General features: G+C 53.1%; 1 protein-coding gene across 3 annotated transcripts in view; it reads left to right on the forward strand.

The window, feature by feature from the left end:
- UBL7 (ubiquitin like 7) overlaps positions 1-9,843 on the forward strand; it is an 11,037-nt gene extending 1,194 nt beyond the window's left edge. For 2 of the 3 annotated variants that reach the window (XM_064389289.1, XM_064389291.1), the window contains exons 2-11: positions 1-23; positions 470-589; positions 1,106-1,188; positions 1,287-1,371; positions 2,682-2,739; positions 4,727-4,860; positions 4,977-5,026; positions 5,599-5,766; positions 6,381-6,503; positions 9,464-9,843. The exon at positions 1-23 is cut by the window's left edge and continues 172 nt beyond it. In XM_064389289.1, coding sequence (XP_064245359.1) covers positions 1-23; positions 470-589; positions 1,106-1,188; positions 1,287-1,371; positions 2,682-2,739; positions 4,727-4,860; positions 4,977-5,026; positions 5,599-5,766; positions 6,381-6,503; positions 9,464-9,601 — 982 coding nt within the window. In that variant the 3' untranslated portion in view covers positions 9,602-9,843. The remainder of the gene's footprint in view (positions 24-469; positions 590-1,105; positions 1,189-1,286; positions 1,372-2,681; positions 2,740-4,726; positions 4,861-4,976; positions 5,027-5,598; positions 5,767-6,380; positions 6,504-9,463) is intronic. The other variant, XM_064389290.1, reaches the window with a different exon arrangement.
- The last annotated feature ends 9,224 nt before the right edge of the window (positions 9,844-19,067 follow it).

The raw sequence follows: 19,067 nt of genomic DNA on the forward strand, positions 1-19,067 counted from the left end.
CATGCCGGACCCCGAGCTCATCGGTGCGTGCCCCGCCGCCGTCCCGCCGCTTGGGGACACCCGCGGCCCGTCCTCGCCGCGGCCGGGACGCGACATCCTGCTGGTGCTGGTGGTGGGAGGGCTCGGTGTTCATTCCCCGTTTCCTTGGGATCGCGGCGCTCCAGCCGCGGCAGTGCCCTTGTTCGGGAATATTCGGGCTTTCCACCAGCCGTGTGTCCTTGCGAGAGCTCTCCTGAGAGCTGGGAGGGAGGTCAGCTCTTACGCAGGAGGTGATTCTGCCAGCTCCTCTAGATCAGCTCCGTGATTTCCCTCCTGGTTCTCAGCTCCACAGCTTTCCTGTGTTGTTCCCTAGCCAGCTGGAGCAGCTACAGCTGCTCAGTAACCCCTCGGGCTCTGAGGCACACCTAGAGACCCCCAGCTGGTTCTGAGAGCACCACAGGTGTTTATCTTCAAGTGTTTCTCCCCCCAGACCTGATCTACTGTGGCCGGAAGCTGAGGGATGACCAGACCCTGGATTTTTATGGAATCCAGTCTGGCTCCACTGTCCATGTCCTGCGCAAGTCCTGGCCTGAGCCTGACCAGAAACCAGGTGAGGAGCTGTGGGGATTGCCCTGTGCATTCTCCTTGGGATGTGCTTTATTAGGGACTGAGGAACAGCTTCTCTAGGGATTCACTGAATGAATCCCTGTGTTTTAGGAACCCTCCCAGCAGCACCTGGGTGTTGGTTTTCCTGCTGACACAAGAGTTAAGGAGTGAGCTGTGCAGCATGGAGGGGGATCAGCCCTTCCTTAATTGCCTGTGATCCATTCTAGGCATTGCCAGGGGATGTGGAGCAAAGCCCCAGGGATGAGCAGGCTGCTGTGTGCCTGACTGTACAAAGAGAGGAGCTTGAGCTGGCATTCCTGTAATGGCACACGTGGGAGGATATTTCTGACTATTTTTATGATCTGAGAATGCAGCAAGTCATTACTCTGCAGTGCCTGCACCCCATCCAAGGATGTGAGAGCATCCCTGTTGCAGCATGGAGGTCCCAGTGGGCTGTGGAATGGCTTTGAGGGCTGACAAAGGCCCAGCTGTGTTTTGTTGTGCTGTTTTGTCCCCTCAGAGCCCGTGGATAAGGTGGCAGCAGTCCGGGAATTCCGTGTGCTGCACACTGCCCTGCACAGCAGCCCTGCCTACAGAGATGCTGTGAGTGCTCTGCTCCTGGGGGAATTCAGCTGTCCCCTCCCTCTGGGGACAGTCCCACAGTGGGGGACATTCCCAACCTCCTCTGCTTTCCCTGGCAGGTCTTCAAGATGCTGGGAAACAAGGAATCCCTGGATCAGATCATTGTGGCTACTCCCGGCCTCAGCAGCGACCCCGTGGCTCTGGGTGAGTCTGGCTGGGATGCACAGGATCTGAGGAAAGGCTGGATTCCTGATGGGGAAGGGACAGACACAAATCTAGGTTGAATTCCTGATAGGGAGAAGAGAGAGTTAAAAAACACCTTCATTTTTTTGTCCCTTTGTGGTGCGTGAGTCAGTGACTGTGCAAGTGTCAGTTTTGCTCCATTGGTGATGTTTGGGAATGGATCCTGACTTCAGAAGGGTCAGGGAAAGAAGGGATGGAGCTCTCTGCTTGGTTGCAGAAGGGTCAGGGAAAGAAGGGATGGAGCTCTCTCTTGGCTTCAGAAGGATCAGGGAAAGAAGGGATGGAGCTCTCTGCTTGGTTTCAGAGGGGTCAGGGAAAGAAGGGATGGAGCTCTCTGCTTGGTTTCAGAGGGGTCAGGGAAAGAAGGGATGGAGCTCTCTCTTGGCTTCAGAAGGATCAGGGAAAGAAGGGATGGAGCTCTCTCCTTGGCTTCAGAAGGGTCAGGGAAAGAAGGGATGGAGCTCTCTCCTTGGCTTCAGAAGGATCAGGGAAAGAAGGGATGGAGCTCTCTCCTTGGCTTCAGAAGGATCAGGGAAAGAAGGGATGGAGCTCTCTGCTTGGTTTCAGAGGGGTCAGGGAAAGAAGGGATGGAGCTCTCTCTTGGCTTCAGAAGGATCAGGGAAAGAAGGGATGGAGCTCTCTGCTTGGTTGCAGAAGGGTCAGGGAAAGAAGGGATGGAGCTCTCTCCTTGGCTTCAGAAGAGTCAGGGAAAGAAGGGATGGGGCTCTCTCCTTGGCTTCAGAAGAGTTGGGAAAAGAAGGGATGGAGCTCTCTCCTTGGTTTCAGAAGAGTCAGGGAAAGAAGGGATGGGGCTCTCTCCCTGCTGCAAAGTTCTCCAAAGTGGTTGATTAAATCCAGCCTGCTCTGGGATGGTGGCAGCCCAAGGCAGGTGGAATTTGGGATACCACAGAATGGTTCATGAAATCCAGCCTGCTCTGGGATGGTGGCAGCCCAAGGCAGGTGGAATTTGGGATGCAGTCACAGCCTGGCTGCAGGGAGCTGGGGCCCAGCTTCCATCCTGCCCTTGAGGTGGGGCACCCATGGATCTGCAGGAAAAGCCCTGTCCCTTTTGTCCCTTGGGTGTGTGGCTGTGACCACACAGAGCCTCTCCAGGAACACAAAGGCTTCAGAGGAACAATGGGAGTATTTGTGGTGTTTACTCATGACTCACTTCCTGGAAAACAATTCCTATTTATTTGTCCTTGTGGCTTTTGTGTGACTGGCTCCTGTGTGTTGTATCCTGTCTCACTGTGTTTCCTGGTCTTTTCCAGGAGTTCTGCAGGACAAGGATCTGTTCTCTGTGTTTGCAGACCCCAACATGCTGGACACGTAAGTTCCCCAAGCTGGGGCAGTGATTCAGCAGTGCCTTTGTGTCCCTGTGTGTCACCTGGGTGGGACAGAGCTCTGCTCCTGCCTGCCAGGCTGGGTCATTCCTCTCAGGAACCACAGATCCACCGCCTGGGTTAATCCAGAGGGTGTTTGGTGGGAGGCAGGGCCATCATCACCTCCAGATCAGGCTTCAGGCCTGGATGAACTTCTCACAGAGAGAGCTGCTCCCATGAGAACCTTGGAAAAGTCAGCATGGGTCCAGAAGGGTCCTTGGTGAGCTGAGACAAGGTCTAGTGTGGTGCAGTAGAGGATTCTTGGAGAACTGAGGAAAGGTCCAGCATGGGATCCAGAGGATCCTTGGTAAACCAAGGAAAGGTCTAATGTGAATCCAGAAGGATCCCTGGTGAACCAAGGCAAGGTCAGGTCCGGAAGGATCCTTGGAGAACTGAGACACGGTCCAACATGGAGTCCAGAAGGAGCCATGGTGAACTGAGACAAGGTCCAACATGGGGTCCAGAAGGGTCCTTGGAGAACCAAGGAATGGTCCAGTGTGGATCCAGCATGGCTCCAAGGCCAGGTCCAGCGTGGATCCAGCATGGCTCCAAGGCCAGGTCCAGCGTGGATCCAGCATGGCTCCAAGGCCAGGTCCAGCGTGGATCCAGCATGGCTCCAAGGCCAGGTCCAGCGTGGATCCAGCATGGCTCCAAGGCCAGGTCCAGCGTGGATCCAGCATGGCTCCAAGGCCAGGTCCAGCGTGGATCCAGCATGGCTCCAAGGCCAGGTCCAGCGTGGATCCAGCATGGCTCCAAGGCCAGGTCCAGCGTGGATCCAGCATGGCTCCAAGGCCAGGTCCAGCGTGGATCCAGCATGGCTCCAAGGCCAGGTCCAGCGTGGATCCAGCATGGCTCCAAGGCCAGGTCCAGCGTGGATCCAGCATGGCTCCAAGGCCAGGTCCAGCGTGGATCCAGCATGGCTCCAAGGCCAGGTCCAGCGTGGATCCAGCATGGCTCCAAGGCCAGGTCCAGCGTGGATCCAGCATGGCTCCAAGGCCAGGTCCAGCGTGGATCCAGCATGGCTCCAAGGCCAGGTCCAGCGTGGATCCAGCATGGCTCCAAGGCCAGGTCCAGCGTGGATCCAGCATGGCTCCAAGGCCAGGTCCAGCGTGGATCCAGCATGGCTCCAAGGCCAGGTCCAGCGTGGATCCAGCATGGCTCCAAGGCCAGGTCCAGCGTGGATCCAGCATGGCTCCAAGGCCAGGTCCAGCGTGGATCCAGCATGGCTCCAAGGCCAGGTCCAGCGTGGATCCAGCATGGCTCCAAGGCCAGGTCCAGCGTGGATCCGGAAGGATCCAAGGCCAGGTCCAGCGTGGATCCGGAAGGATCCAAGGCCAGGTCCAGCGTGGATCCGGAAGGATCCAAGGCCAGGTCCAGCGTGGATCCGGAAGGATCCAAGGCCAGGTCCAGCATGGATCCAGAAGGATCCAAGGCCAGGTCCAGCATGGATCCAGAAGGATCCTTGGTGAACTGAGGCAAGGTTGGCTCTAGAAGGGTCCTTGGTGAACTGAGGCCAGGTCCAGTGTGGATCCTTGGTGTTCCAAGGCCAGGTCCAGGGTGGATCCGGAAGGATCTTTGGTGAACCGAGGTCAGGTCTAACACAAATCTAGAAGGATCCAAGGCCTGGTCTAGTGTGGATCTAGAAGGATCCTTAGTGAACCAAGGGCAGGTCCAGCGTGGATCCAGAAGGATCCTTAGTGAACCAAGGGCAGGTCCAGCGTGGATCCAGAAGGATCCTTGGTGATCCAAGGGCAGATCCAGCGTGGATCCAGAAGGATCCAAGGGCAGATCCAGCGTGGATCCAGAAGGCTCCCTGGCTGCCTGGAGGCGTTTGTGCCGGGCAGCAGAGGTGGCGGTGGCTGTGCCCGGGGTGCCTCAGGGCTGGTTCCTGGGTTGCCCCGTGCCCTCGCTCAGCTGTGCCCGTGTGTGCCCAGGCTGATCCCGGCTCACCCTGCCCTGGTGAACGCCATCGTGCTGGTGCTGCACTCGGTGGCGGGCAGCACGCCCCTGCCAGCCGCGGACACGTCCTCGCGGGCCATGGCCTTGGGCTCCTACCGGGACATGCCAGGTACGTCCCCTGCAGGGGGAGCTCAGTGCTGGGCCTGTCCTGGCTGCTCAGCCAAAAACTCCAGCTCCCAATTCCTGCTGGTTTGCCACGTCCTTTCATTCCCCTTCCTGCTGCAGGTGGCTTTCTCTTTGAGGGGCTCTCTGATGATGAAGATGACTTCCACCAGGTAAGCAGCCAGGTTGGGTGAATACTTCTTTTTGGGTTTAATTTGTAGCCCTGAGACTCCCAAGCTCTTCTGTTTCAGTCTGGTGAGCAGCACAAGCTTCTCTGGCTCCCCAGGGGGATGTGGAGACAAACATATTGATCCTGGCTGCTTCCATGCTGCTCAGGAGAGGGTTTTCCTCAGTACTGAACACACAACAGGAAAATGGAACAGAGGAAATGCTCTCACAGCAAAACTGGAGCGTGGGAATGTTGATCCCTGCCTTTCTACACTCTTCCTTTCCATAGGACAAAGGGTTCTGTAAGAAAAACTGGATATTTGGGTCCAAACGTGCCTGTAACAGGGAATTGTTTTGTATCCACCACCCTGGTTTGGGGCTGGTGGATGATAGAGTGAGAGGTTTCCTGCCAGTTTCCACAGCTGACTCTGTGGGAAAAAGCACATCCCACTGGCATGTTTGTCTTCCAGAACTTCCACCCTCAGACATTTGGGTTTGGTAGGACAGAGACCTGTGGTTTGCCTGGGACACAAACACAGAGAGGTCACAGCTGGGGCTTTTCTCTCTCTCCACGCAGAGCACGAGGTCCACCCCTTCCAGCAGCACGTCCGGCTCGCGCCCGGCCTCGCTGGGCTACGCGGGGGCGGCGGGGCCGCGGCCCATCACCCAGAGCGAGCTGGCCACAGCCCTGGCCCTGGCCAGCACCCCCGAGAGCAGCTCCCACACGCCCACCCCGGGCACACAGGTAACGCCTGGGCTGCCACAGCTGGCTCTGCTTTCCTCAGGGACGGGTGCTCTTCCCTTTGATCCCACGCCTGGCACCCAGGGGACAGCCACCACCAGCCCTGCTCAGCCCTGGCACACCTGGCTGTGCCTTACCTCAGGAACAGGTTCTCTTCCCTATGATCCTACCCTGGGCTCCCAGGGAATGTCCAGCACTGGTTCTGGTCAAGGCTGGCAGACCTGGCTGTGCCTTCCCTCAGGGATGGGTTCTCTTCCCTTTGATCCCACCCCTGGCACCTATGGAACAGCCACCACCAGCCCTGCTCAGCCCTGGCACACCTGGCTCTGCCTTCCCTCATGCAAATCCACATGATCCCTATCTGATCCCAGCACCCAGGGACAGCCAGCACCAGCCCTGCTCAGGGCTGGCACCCCTGGCTCTGCCTTCCCTCATGCAAATCCATGTGGTCCCTGTCTGATCCCAGCACCCAGGGACAGCCAGCACAGCCTGGATCAGCTCTGGGACACCTTCCTTCCCCCCTGGAGGAGCTCCCTTCCCCATGGGATGGAGGGGAGGGGGTGCTGCAGGTGTTGCTCTGTGCTGGTTCCTTCTCCTGATGTGTCACCTCCTCCTAGGGTCACTCCTCGGGGACGTCCCCGATGTCATCCAGTGTGCAGTCGGGGACACCCATCACCAACGACCTGTTCAGCCAGGCCCTCCAGCACGCCCTGCAGGCCTCGGGGCAGCCCAGCCTCCAGGTCAGTGGAATCCTGCATCCCCTGGCATCTCCCAGCTGCCTCCTGTGGTGGCACATCAGCCTGGGAGGGCCATCACTGGTGCCTTTTTGGGCTCCCTAAAAGCAGAGGCCAGACAGAATTAAGGGAATAAAAAGCTGTTCTGTTTATTGAAGGGCCATTTGGGACAGGTGAAGCCCCATCCAGGGGCTTTACCCAAAAATGGACCACAGGTCATGGGTTTTCATATCTGTAAGTTGGGTCCCTTTGCATTTTGGGGGTTAATCTTCTAATTAAACCGTCAGGTAATAAAGTCATTTACCCCAAGTTTCTAAAAACAGGAGCCATACAACATTAAGAGAATAAAAAGCTGTTATATTTTTGAAGAGCCTTCAGGTACATTTTGAGCAAATAAAGCCCTCCTAGGGGCTACACCCAAAATGGACCAATGATCTCAGGTTTTCAGACTTCTATAAATTTGGTCCATTTTTATATTGGGGGCTAATCTCCTAATTAGACCTTCAGGTAATAAAGTCATTTACCCCAAATTTCTAAAAACAGAGGCCAGACAACATTAAGAGAACAAAAAGCTGTTCTGTTTATTGAAGGGCCATTTGGGGCAGGTGAAGCCCCCCACTCCAGGGGCTTTACCCAAAAATGGACCACAGGTCATGGGTTTTCATATCTGTAAGTTGGGTCCCTTTGCATTTTGGGGGTTAATCTTCTAATTAAACCTTCAGGTAATGAAGTCATTTACCCCAATTTTCTAAAAACAGGAGCCATACAACATTAAGAGAATTTAAAGTAATTATATTTTTGAAGAGCCTTCAGGTACATTTTGAGCAGCTAAAGTCCCCCCAGTGACTACACCCAAAAATGGACCACAGGTCACAGGTTTTCATTTGGTCTGTTTGCATATTGGGGGTTAACGTTCCAATTACACCTTCTGGTAATGAGTAATTTACCCTGAATTTCTATAAATGGAGGCCAGACAGAATTAAGAGAATATAAAGTAGTTATATTTTTGAAGAGCCTTCAGGTACATTTAGGACAAATGAAGCCTCCCCAGGGGCTACACCCAAAACTGGACCACAGGTCACAGGTTTTTATACTTCTGTAAGTTTGGTCCCTTTGCATATTGGGGGTTACTTCATTACCCAAAGCTTTAATTAGAAGATTAATTTACTCCAAGTTCGTAAAAACAGAGACCAGACAAAACTAAGAGAATAAAAAGCAGTTATATTTACTGAAGGGCCTTCAGGTACATTTAGAGCAGATAAAGCCCCCAGGGGCTACACCCAAAAATGAACAATAGCTCATGGGTTTTCAGACTTCTGTAAATTTGGTCCATTTGCATTTTGGGGGTTAATCTTCTGATTAAACCTGTGGGTAATGAAGTCATTTACTCCAAGTTTGCTGCTCCAGCTCACTTTTGTTTACATTTCTGGGGCCTGAGGCAGGGAGGTGTCCTTGATTGCCAGGCCTGGAGAGGAATTGTTGTGTCTGCCCAAAATGGGAAAGCAGCAGCTCACGCTGTGTATGGAGTTTAGAATTATACAAAGAATTGCAGGATTACAAATACATGAAAAATATAAAAGCTAAAATCCTAAGGCAGCATCACAGCCACTGCAGAAGAACTGGGTGGAACTGGGATGGAGGTGTTATAAATGCATGTTATATTTTGGCTTTTTGCAAATATTGAGATTAATACTGTATGTATAATGTTAAAATAACTTTTATTTCTGCTAGTAACAAAAAACTTAGACATAGTAATAGTAGTAGCTAATCTAGTTATAAATGAAATAATAAATTAATCTAATAAATAAGCTAATAGTTTAATCCAGATAACATCCAGTAGACATATAATGAAGACCTTGCTATTAATGTACCATCAACATTTACTGTCTGAAGAAAGTACAGATTAAAGCCCAGACTAAAAGTAATAAAGAAAAAAAGCCAAAACCACAACTAAGAAACATGCATAGTCTAAAAAAAATCAAACCCAAAGAAGAGCCATACAAAATAGTTCCTAAAATAGATAACTAGTTTATAGAAAAAAAGTAAATATACATAAGAATCTGTGAATATCCAAGCTAATGTAATAGAAAAAGTATTTTTAAAATGTCCCTGAAGGTAAGTGTGCTCTTGTCTGAGTGCCAAGGTGCACCCAGCCATAATCTTTACTTAACTATCTTTATCTCCTATTGTCCTTTATTAAACTTTCAAATTTTACCAACTAAATAAACCACGTTTTTCACAGAGGGGTGGTGGCTTTGGGGACTTTGCAGCATCACTGAGCTTTCAGGAGCTGTTTGCACAGCAGCTGGCTGAGGTGGGTGAGAAACATGTTCACTCAGCTGTGAGCATTAAAAAAGTTTAATGAAGGACAGTGGGAGACAAGGACCACAGAGCAAAGGTTATTGTGGCATCAGCCAAGAGCCCCCTGTTATCTTCAGGGATACCCCTTAAATACCTTTAATTACATCAGCCCTCTGCATACTCACAGACCCTTATGCATTGTAAATTTTCCCCAAACTAGTTTACACATTCCAAGAATTGTTTCGCATGGCTCCTCCTCAGTTCCACCTTTTAGCTCACGTGGATTCCTTGGCTGTGGTTTCAGTCCCTTTTTGTCCCCTGCAGTTTGGGCCTGTCCCTCACTGCCCGCAGAGGGTGAGTGCTGCTGCTGGCAGATGTGTGCAGGGTGCCCATCCTGTGCCACTGGGTGCTGTCCCATGCCAGCAGGGATTGTCACACACTGATGTCAGCTTAATGAGCACTGAGCTTAATGAGCAACAGAAATGAAATCCATATCTTTATAACAAAGGTACTGTAGCACCACACAGATAGAATCCCTTCAATATTTACAAAAAGCCAATATTATGATGTGTGTCTCTAACAGCTGGGACACTGGGCAGTGGGAAGAGCTGCTGCTTTTTCTGCTGGGGTTCTCACCCCAAACCTGTCCTGTTTGCTGTGAGCAGAGCCAGTGGCAGCCCCAGCTGCAGCAGCTGCGAGACATGGGCATCCACGACGACGAGCTGAGCCTGCGGGCCCTGCAGGCCACAGGAGGGGACATCCAGGCTGCCCTGGAGCTCATCTTTGCTGGGGGGGCTCCCTAAACCCTCTGCTGGACTGGTGAGTTGTGCTGAGGCAGCAGCTGGGCTGGCTCTGCTCTCCTGTGGGGAGCACTGAGGGCAGCTCCAAATCCTCTCTCCGACCTCCTCAGGACTCCAGCACCAAGCCACCTCTTCCCTTCTCCGTGCTGAGACGTGGCCCCTCCAGTTGTACCATGTTTTATCTGTCCCCACCCTCTGCCTGTTGTTTCATTCCCTGGATTAAAGGGGCCCTGCTCAGTTCCCTGCCTGCTGTGTGGGTCGTGCTCTGTCCTGGCTTGTGTTGCAGGTTCCAGCAGGGCAGGAAGGGGAAGCATTGCTGGCCAGGGGTCTGAGTACAAATCACAAACACGTCTCAAGCAGTTCATTTTCCAGCATCACTCTCATTACATGGTTATGACAATGGGAAGATGCCAGCAGCAGACAAAGCACTCAGTGTTACAACTCACTTGAAAGTTTTGTGGCCAATCACACAAAGCAAAGACATATTGACAGCAGTTCTACCCAAGCACTGTAAGCACACATACCTCTGGTTAAAACAATGTTTCCTTATTTCAAATACAATACATGCTTGTAAGCTTTAAGATACAATGCACAGGGCTCCATTATTAAGTTAGGAGTTCCTCATATCTTGCTAGATAGACTTTTCTGTAGCTTTGGAAGTTATTCTAGCCAAGTGTTAATGCACAGGCCATTGTTCTATTTGTCCTTATTTTCTACTTCTTATATAACTTTTCTGCTGACAAATCTTATGGCTCTGTTTGCAGTTGGCTCACTTAGCTCTAATTACAGTTCTGCTGTTTCTGAGGCCTGCCTTTTGCAGCTTTCCCAAAACCCTCAGATTTTAAGGATCCCACAAATGGAACTGCAGGGAAAGCTCTGCCTCGGTGGGATGTGGTGCTTTCAGCAGAGGGCACGGCCAGCACGAGGTGACAGTGACAAAGGAATGACAAGGGCTGAGTGGGAGCTGGAGAAATGCCCGGTGTGGCTTCCACCACGTGCCGCGGCTGCAAAGCCAATTAACGGCGTTTGCCTGTAATTGCAATCAGTGGGGGCAGCGAAAAGCCAGGCCTGGAGCCGGGCCCGGCATGGCTGGGATTGAGCCGGGGTTAACGAGGCGTGAAAACGGCAGCGGGCTCTGGGAGCAGAGAGCCTCTCCTGCCTCACCTGCAGGCTGCCGTGCCCCCTGATCGCTGTGATCCTCGCTGATAGCATCGCGGTGTCACCCAGCACACCGGGATTGTTCTCTGCGGGGACCCCTGCGCTGATAGGCTTTAATCCTGTCGAGAGGATTAATGGCCCGAGGGGAGGAGGGAGGGGCTGCTTTTGTGCTCAGCCTGGAGCAGATAAGATGTGATGGACATAAATGGCTCTCTGCTCTCGGCACGCACACGGATTTTGTGTGTAAGGAAACCGATTAATCCCTTCCCATCCCTGGATCCCTTCGCAGGGGCAGGACAGAGCACATGCACAGCCCTCCCTTCCCCAGAGCCCTGCTTCTAGCCCCAATCCTCTGGGATAACCACGGATTAGCCGGATCACAGATGCTCCTGCCCAAAGCTGGGAAGCATTTGCAGGCTCTCCCGGCCACCAGCACGTCCAGTTTGCCTTCCTGCACCACCTGAATTCTCAGTTTAGGGCTCAAACTGGAGCAGCACGTCCAGTTTGCCTTCCTGCACCACCTGAATTCTCAGTTTAGGGCTCAAGCTGGAGCAGCACGTCCAGTTTGCCTTCCTGCACCACCCGAATTCTCAATTTCAGGCTCATTGCTGTCCCAAAACGGTGTTTTTCGTGTCACTCCTGGGCTATTTGATCCCTCTGTTGACCCACGTTTGGCACGAAGCCGTTCTCGCTGCTATTTCTGCTTCCCAACGCCCCCAGCGAGCTGAGAACTGCCTGGATTTTTTGGGTTTTTTTGGGCTGGAAGTGACTTTTCCCAGATTTCCTTTCCCAAAGGCAGGGCTTGGCTGGGAGCAGCAGCTCAGGCACAGGCAGTGGCTGCAGCAGAGCAGAAGTTGGCAGCGCTTCCCTTGCCGTGCCTGAGCACAGGGGGAGCTGCGGGGAGGGGGAGAGGCTCTGCTGCCTCCTGCACGGCTGGGCAGCCTCGGGGCTCTGCTGCAGCAGCTCCTGCAGCAGCTCCTGCAGCTCGGAGGGGGCTGGGAGTGGTTCTGCAGCCCCGGGGCTGCACATTCCTGCTCCCAGCCTCACGTGGCAGGGATGCTCAGGGGCTCTGCAGGGGCAGCAGAACAGCAGGGAAAGGCTTGAAAGGACAGGGTTAGGCTGGGACCAGGCAGGAATTGTTCTCTCTGAGGGTGGGCAGGCCCTGGCACAGGTGCCCAGAGAGGCTGTGCTGCCCCTCTGTCTCCAGCCTGGAGGGTGTCCCTGCCCATGGCAGAGGTGGAATGGGGTGGCTTTGGGGCCCTTGTCACTAATTGTGAGTGGCTGAACAAAGAGCAAACTGAAGCCTGTTCCTTGTGCTCCATCCCTGGAGGTGCCCTGCCATGTTGGGAGCAGGGTGGATCTGCTCTGCTGGGCTCTCAGTTCATCCCTCTCCTGCCCTCTCCGTTCTCCAGCCCAGCACCCTGGCTGGGCTTTACTGGGAGCAGACTGGGAAGTGGGTGTTGCCTGACCCTGGAAGAGCAGGAGGTCAGGCCACAGTTCCCCGACAGGAACCTTCTGTTTGTGACATCAAAGAGCTGCTCTTGGTCTGCTTCCCTGCTGGCCTGGCTGGGGCTGCCAGGGGAAGCTGGGACAGCAGGGATGGATGGCAGCAGCTGCTTTTCCTCCCCTGTTTTCCATAATCCTGTTTTTCATCCCACTGCTGGACACCTGGAGGGGGTGGAGGTTTGGCTGGGCCCTGCACCATGTGTTTTCTGGAGCCCTTCTTCTCCTTGTCTCTCTCATTTTGGGCTGATTTGTCTCTGCTGGTTAATTTTCCAGCAAAAACAGTGGAGAGGAGGCAGAGCAGAATCTCCCAGGTGGCTTTTGCAGTGTCTCAACCAACGTTGGACAGATTTCCATGGGATAATGTTGGCTCCTTGCTCCCCCAGCCTGACTATTCCCAGTTTGTCCCAGTCACACGTTGCCCTGAACACATAAATTCCAGAAAATCAGTGAAGGTGACTTTCCCTGATGCTCCAGGATTTGTTGGGCAGGTACATCCAGCAGGAGCAGCAGCAGGAATTTGTCTGGCACAGCCTTTGCCCATCAGCTTTCTTTTTTGCAGAGGTTTCCTGGCTGCTCCCAGCTTTGTCCTTGTAGGAAAGGCCAAAACACATCAAAAATTTGAGTTTTTCTTCCTTTCCCAGCTCCATACTGGTCCAGTGGGCTCAGGGGTCTCAGGGAAGGGACAAAAGAAGAGGGGACAGAGGTGTCCTTGGCAATAAGGACATTTTGGTCTTACTCTTTCTCAGGGAAACTTTGGAGAAAGGAGCAAAGTTCTGATTTTGGGACAGCTGATGAGGTGAGAGCAGGGAGACAGGGCAGGTGACACATCCCAGTGACCTGTGTCCTGTGGGGTTTGCTCCCTTGCCTGCCATGAATCTCCATTTTCCTGTTAGAAGTGACAAAAAAGGAGCTCTGATTTCAGCCCTCAAAGCTCCCTTTTAAGGTTACAGAGTTGAGAGGCCCCACGTGATCCACAATAAAAACCAAGCAACTATTTTAATTTGGTGAAAGCAGAAATGGGCTGCAAATGTCACCCCGTGAGAATATTTCTATTTCCTTATGTTCCCTTTTATATTTATAGTGTTCTAATATTCATAAACGTGTCCCAAAATCCCTTTGAGAGGCTTTCTCCCCCCCAATCTCTGAAATAAGTGCTGATTTAAGAGCAGGGTCTGCTGGTTCAGCAGGGATGAATTAATTCAGGGGTTGAGTTGGAGCTGTGGGGTTCCACTCCAGGAGCCATAAAAGCATCACAGGGGATCCAGAATTCTTTTTTTTTTTCCTGCAAGAGCCAAGAACAGAGACTGAAGCAAAACTTTGGAGCGGGGTGAGCAGAGAAAAACCCATTTCTAAGAGATTTTCCAGCATCTGGCTGTCAGAGGCTGGGGCTGTCAGAGGGTGTTGAGAACAGACCCCACACGAGGTTTGTCCTTAAACTGGTCAGTCTGTGGCCTCTGTGTCACCCTGGGGTGGCCTCAGGTGCCAAGGCTGTGCAGCAGCTGGACAGGAGGAGCTGTGGGGCACGTCCTGGCTCCCAGGAAAGCTTTGAGGGCTCCTTTTGGGGCCCACTGGGGCAGCAGGAAGTGACAAGGACAAGGCAGCCAGCAAGGGCTTTGTCCTCCAATGTCACTGGGGCAGGAGGACATGACAAGGATGGGGCAGCCAGCAAGGACTTTGTCACCTGATGTCACTGGGGCAGCAGGAGGTGACAAGGACAGCCAGAGGAGCAGAGCAGTCAGGAACAACGTTGTCTCCTGATGTCACTGGAGCAGGAGGAATGGGTTTCTTTTGGGGTGCCTGTGGCCACAGGGGCCTGAGGAGGTGACAAGGACAGGGCAGCCTGGAAGGTCATTGTCCCTTGATGTCCCTGAAGCAGGAGGAGCCAGCCCAGAAGGTCCCAGCATTTCCCTCCATGCTGCTGGATTAAAGTTCTGGAATGTTCTGCCCAGGGAGGTGCTGCAGTCCCCATCACGGGGTGTGTTTAACAAAGCCTGGATGTGGCACGGGGTGCCAGGGGTCAGTTGAGCTGTTGGGGCATGGTGGTGATCTTGAAGGTCTCTTCCAACCCAGTCATTCTGTGAATTCTGTGGTTTTGCTGCTCCTGAGCATTCCCCTGCATGCTGCAGGATCTGTGTGCTGTTCCTGTTTCTCTGCATGGAGCTGGATTAAAGTTCTGGAATGTTCTGCCCGGGGAGGTGCTGCAGTCCCCGTCCCTGGGTGTGTTGAACAAAGCCTGGATGTGGCTCTCAGTGCCAGGGGTCAGTTGGGGTGTTGGGGTTGGACTCGATGACCTTGAAGGTCTCTTCCAGCCTGGTCATTCTGGGAATTCTGTGGGTCTGTGCTGCTCCTGGGGAGGGAAGCAGTGCTGGCCCCTCAGGATCCCCTTGTGGGGTTTGTCTGGCTGCCCTGCAGCGCTCTGACCCTGGAGGATTCTCAGTTACACATCATTTAATCACCCCAGCTCCTGCCAGCTGCTGTCTGCTCAGATGAGTTCCCAGCTGTTTTAATGCCTTGGGAAGGCTGACCTGGAGCAGAGGCTAGACAGAGCTCAAGAATAAAGCAGGGATTTATTAAAAGCCTCCATGGATCCACCTTGGGCAGCACAAGAGCCAGGGCTACACCCAAGATGAACCAAAATGGTCACAAAATGGACAGCTGGTCATGGGGTCTCTCACTTTCATCAGTTCTGCTTCATTTGCATATTGCAGTTAATTGTCCAGTTACAGCAGTTACAGCTTTAAGTTATGAAGCCCATCCTGCTTGTTTTTCTCTCTTCAGCCCACGTTGTTTGTGCCCTTGGGGCTGAGATCTGGATCATTTGTCCTTGGTCCCCAGCTAGAGCAGGAATTGTTTTGTCTCCCTGCTCTGTGAGGAGAGCTCACCATCCCATAATATGAAGCCCAGACCCACACACTAAAGCAGCACAGAATGTGAAAAATAGAAAACCCAAACTTGAGGCATCCGCTTTGTTCTCCCCCCACCCCATTCCTCATTCCTTTTTTCCCTTTTTCCTCCCTGAGCCGATCCCTGTCCCAGAGGGGCCCTGTGGGACCGGGCTGGCCCCACAGCAGGTGACAGGCAGCACCAGGAAGGACAGATGGCACACGGGCAGAAAGGGAAGCTCTTCCTGCCCAGCCCAGTGGAAAAACGAGCCAAAGGGACTCTGGGGACATCCTGCTGGAAGAGGTGGAGAACTCCCTGTGTGTGCTGGTCCAGTGTCACCACAGCCACCGCCCCTCTGCGTCACTGGGCCCGGGGGTGGCTCTGAGGGGTCACAGTGGGGAGGAGAAGCAGGACCGGGCCCTTTTCCCCCTTTCCCCCCCTTTTCCCCCCCTTTTTCTCTGTCTGTCCCTTCCTGGCGAGACAGATAGCGCTGCTGGAAGCACTCCAAGGTCATGGCCAAGGAGTTTGCTTTTCCTGAGCAGCTCGGCTTTATGAGGCCAGAGAGGGCTCTGGCTCTGGGCCCAGAGCTCCTCCACATCCAGGTGAGTTTGTTTGGACTCCCTGCAGAAGAATGTGGGCTGAAACTCCAGGCAGATTGCAGAGGGGTCAGACCTCAGCCAGCTGTGTGCAGGAGAATTTTGTGCCTCTGCTGGGGCTGGTAAGGGGAGGTTATCACCTTGGTTAGGGGATGGTGGTGCTGGACCCTCCCTGGGCATTCCAGAGCTGCTGGCAGATGTGGGAATCCCATTTTGGGGAGCCTGAGACGTGGCCATTCCCACTGCAGTGCTGCCCTGGAGCTCAGCACGCAGGGAAAGCAGGCTCAGGACTGCAGAACACTCTGACCTGCTGGAACCTCACAGGGACATGGAGCTGACATGGAGCTCTCATGGTGGGAGAGTGGTGAGCAGAGCCACCCATTGCTGTCCTTTTTGTTGTTCTAACCTTGCTTCACTGCGTGAGACTCCACACTGGATTTTGTTAACTCTGCCCTTTTGGCACCCCTGCCTCGTTTCCTGCCCCACCAGTGAGTCCCCTCTTGTGGGAAATGAAATTGTAGAAAATTCTCCGAGTTTGATATTTGTTTACATGCAAATAGTATGTTTGTACAGTGTGTAGATTTACATACTATGTCAACAAAAATAGTAGGTTTACATAGTATGTATTTGTGTGTAAGCAAATATCAAACTTCTATCAAACTCGGAGAATTTTCTACAAATTCATTTCCCACGCTCTGTGAGGATGTGACACCCTCAGGTGGTGCTCCAGAGCGGCTTTGGTGACAAGGGTGGGCTGTGGCTGTGGCCTGTCCTCAGGCAGGACCTGTGGCCAGTAAATCACGTTGTGACACTGGCCTGGAAGGTCCTGGGCAGGCCCCTGGGCTTTCCTTTGGAGGCACGGGAGGAAGGGGACTCCCAGCTGGGGTTTTGTGCTGCTCTCAAAATCACTGAGTGCAAACCAGCTGGGTCACAAGTTCCCTTCTGGCCAAATCTCTTGGGAAATCTTTTCTGGGGGGGGATGAAATCTGCTGGGAAATCTCATCTTGGGGGTACGTGGCTCTCCACCCCTTTCCTGAGTGGTTTGTAAAGCTCTGGGGGTGGCTCTGAGCTCATTTGGGCCCCTTTGGTGGCACTTGTGCTGTGCTGTCTTTTGGCAGAACCCAGGGGGAACTTGTGCCAACTGCACAGAGCCCCCAGACTCAATCCAGCTTGAGGAGAGTTGGGAAGTTCCCAACCTCTGCAGGGCCGTGGCCTTGGAGGGGGATGGTTGAGGTTTTTTGGTTGCTGCATACCAGGAATGTGATCTGGGGGGGAGAATTTAGGTGTGGAGAGCAGAAACTGCAGCAGCTGATGAAGGATCTGCTCTGCTCGCTTCCCTCCTCACTCTGTCAGCTGGGAATGAAGGGTCTGTCAGCACCAGCAGGAGCTGTGAGGGGGATTTCACTGATTCCCACTCCCAAGGCAGCCTTCCCAGGCAGCCTGTTCCCAAAACGAGCAGTGGGAGCTCTCGTCTTCCAAAAGTTCTGTCCCAGCCTCCCGGGCTGTCAGCCCCGCCCACAGCTTTAGCACAGGATTTTCCAGGTGCAGCATCCCAACCTTGTCTGGGAAGAGTGATGGAAAAGGATGAGGATGTTCCTCATCCCCTTTCTCCAGCTCATCCCAACCTTGCCTGGGAAGGGCTAATGGAAAGGAGGGATGAGGAGCATCCTCATCCTGTGTCCAGATGATCCCAACCTTGCCTGGGAAGGGCTAATGGAAGAGGGGATGAAGAGCATCCTCATCCTGTGTCCAGATGATCCCAACCTTGCCTGGGAAGGGCTAATGGAAAAGAGGGATGAGGAACATCCTCATCCTGTGTCCAGATGATCCCAGCCTTGTCTGGGAAGGGCTAATGGAAAGGAGGGATGAGGAACATCCTCATCCTGTGTCCAGATGATCCCAGCCTTGTCTGGGAAGGGCTAATGGAAGAGGGGATGAAGAGCATCTTCATTTGGCCAGCTCATCCCAATCTTATCTGGGAAGGGAGGATGGAAAAGGGGATGAGGAACATCCTCGTCCTTTCTCCAGCAGATCCCAACCTTGTCTGTGAAGGGAGGATGGAAAAGGGGATGAGGAACATCCTCATCCTGTGTCCAGATGATCCCAACCTTGTCTGGGAAGGGCTGGTGGAAAAGGAACCTCCTCATCCTTTCTCCAGCTCATCCCAACTGTGTCTGGGAAGGGTCATGGAAAAGGGGATGAGGAACGTCCTCATCCTTTCTCCAGCAGATCCCAGCCTTGTCTGGGAAGGGCTAATGGAAAAGGGGATGAGGAGCATCCTCATCCTGTGTCCAGCTGATCCTAATGGAAAAGGGGCATGAGGAACATTTTCATCCATTGTCCAGTTGATGCCAGTGGAAAAGGGGCATGAGGAACATCTTATCCTTTGTCCAGCTCATCCCAGTGGAAAAGGGGGATGAGGAATATCCTCATCTTGTGTCCAGATGATCCCAATGGAAAAGGGGCATGAGGAGCATCCTCATCTTGTGTCCAGATGATCCCAACCTTATCTGGGAAGGGCTGATGGAAAAGGAACCTCCTCATCCTTTTTCCAGCTCATCCCAACCTTTTCTGAGAAGGGAGGATGGAAAAGAGGGATGAAGAACATCCTCATCCTTCATCCAGCTCATTCCAATCTTGTCTGGGACAGGAGGATGGAAAAGAGGGATGAGGAACATCCTCATCCATTGTCCAGCTCATTCCAATCTTGTCTGGGACAGGAGGATGGAAAAGAGGGATGAGGAACATCCTCATCCATTGTCCAGCTCATTCCAATCTTGTCTGGGACAGGAGGATGGAAAAGAGGGATGAGGAACATCCTCATCCATTGTCCAGCTCATCCCAGCCTTGTCTGGGAAGGGCTGATGGAAAAGGGGATGAGGAACATGCTCATCCCAGTCTTATCTGGGAAGGGATGATGGAAAAGGGGAATGAAGAACATCCTCATCCTTTGTCCAGCTGACCCCAATGGAAAAAGGGGATGAGGAATAGCCTCATCATTTGTCCAGCTGATCCCAATGGAAAAAGGGGATGAGGAACCTCCTCATCCTTTGTCCAGCTCGTCCCAACCTTGTCTGGGAAGGGCTGATGGAAAAGGGAATGAGGAACATCCTCGTGCTGTGTCCAGCTCAGCAGGGTCCCTCTGGCAGTGTCACACCTGCCTTGTGGCACAGCAAAGGTCCTGCCTGGCTTAGCCAGGGCTGAGATTTCTCTTGTTGTTCCTTTTTTCCGTGGAAGATGGTGCTTCCAAGGGTCACATTCCTGGCCGGGGGAAGGTAACAGATCTGGTTTTGTGGATAAAATCACCACACGCCTGCTCGGGTGCC

This window comes from Passer domesticus, chromosome 14 (genome assembly GCF_036417665.1).
Source record: "Passer domesticus isolate bPasDom1 chromosome 14, bPasDom1.hap1, whole genome shotgun sequence".
Taxonomy (NCBI): domain Eukaryota; kingdom Metazoa; phylum Chordata; class Aves; order Passeriformes; family Passeridae; genus Passer; species Passer domesticus.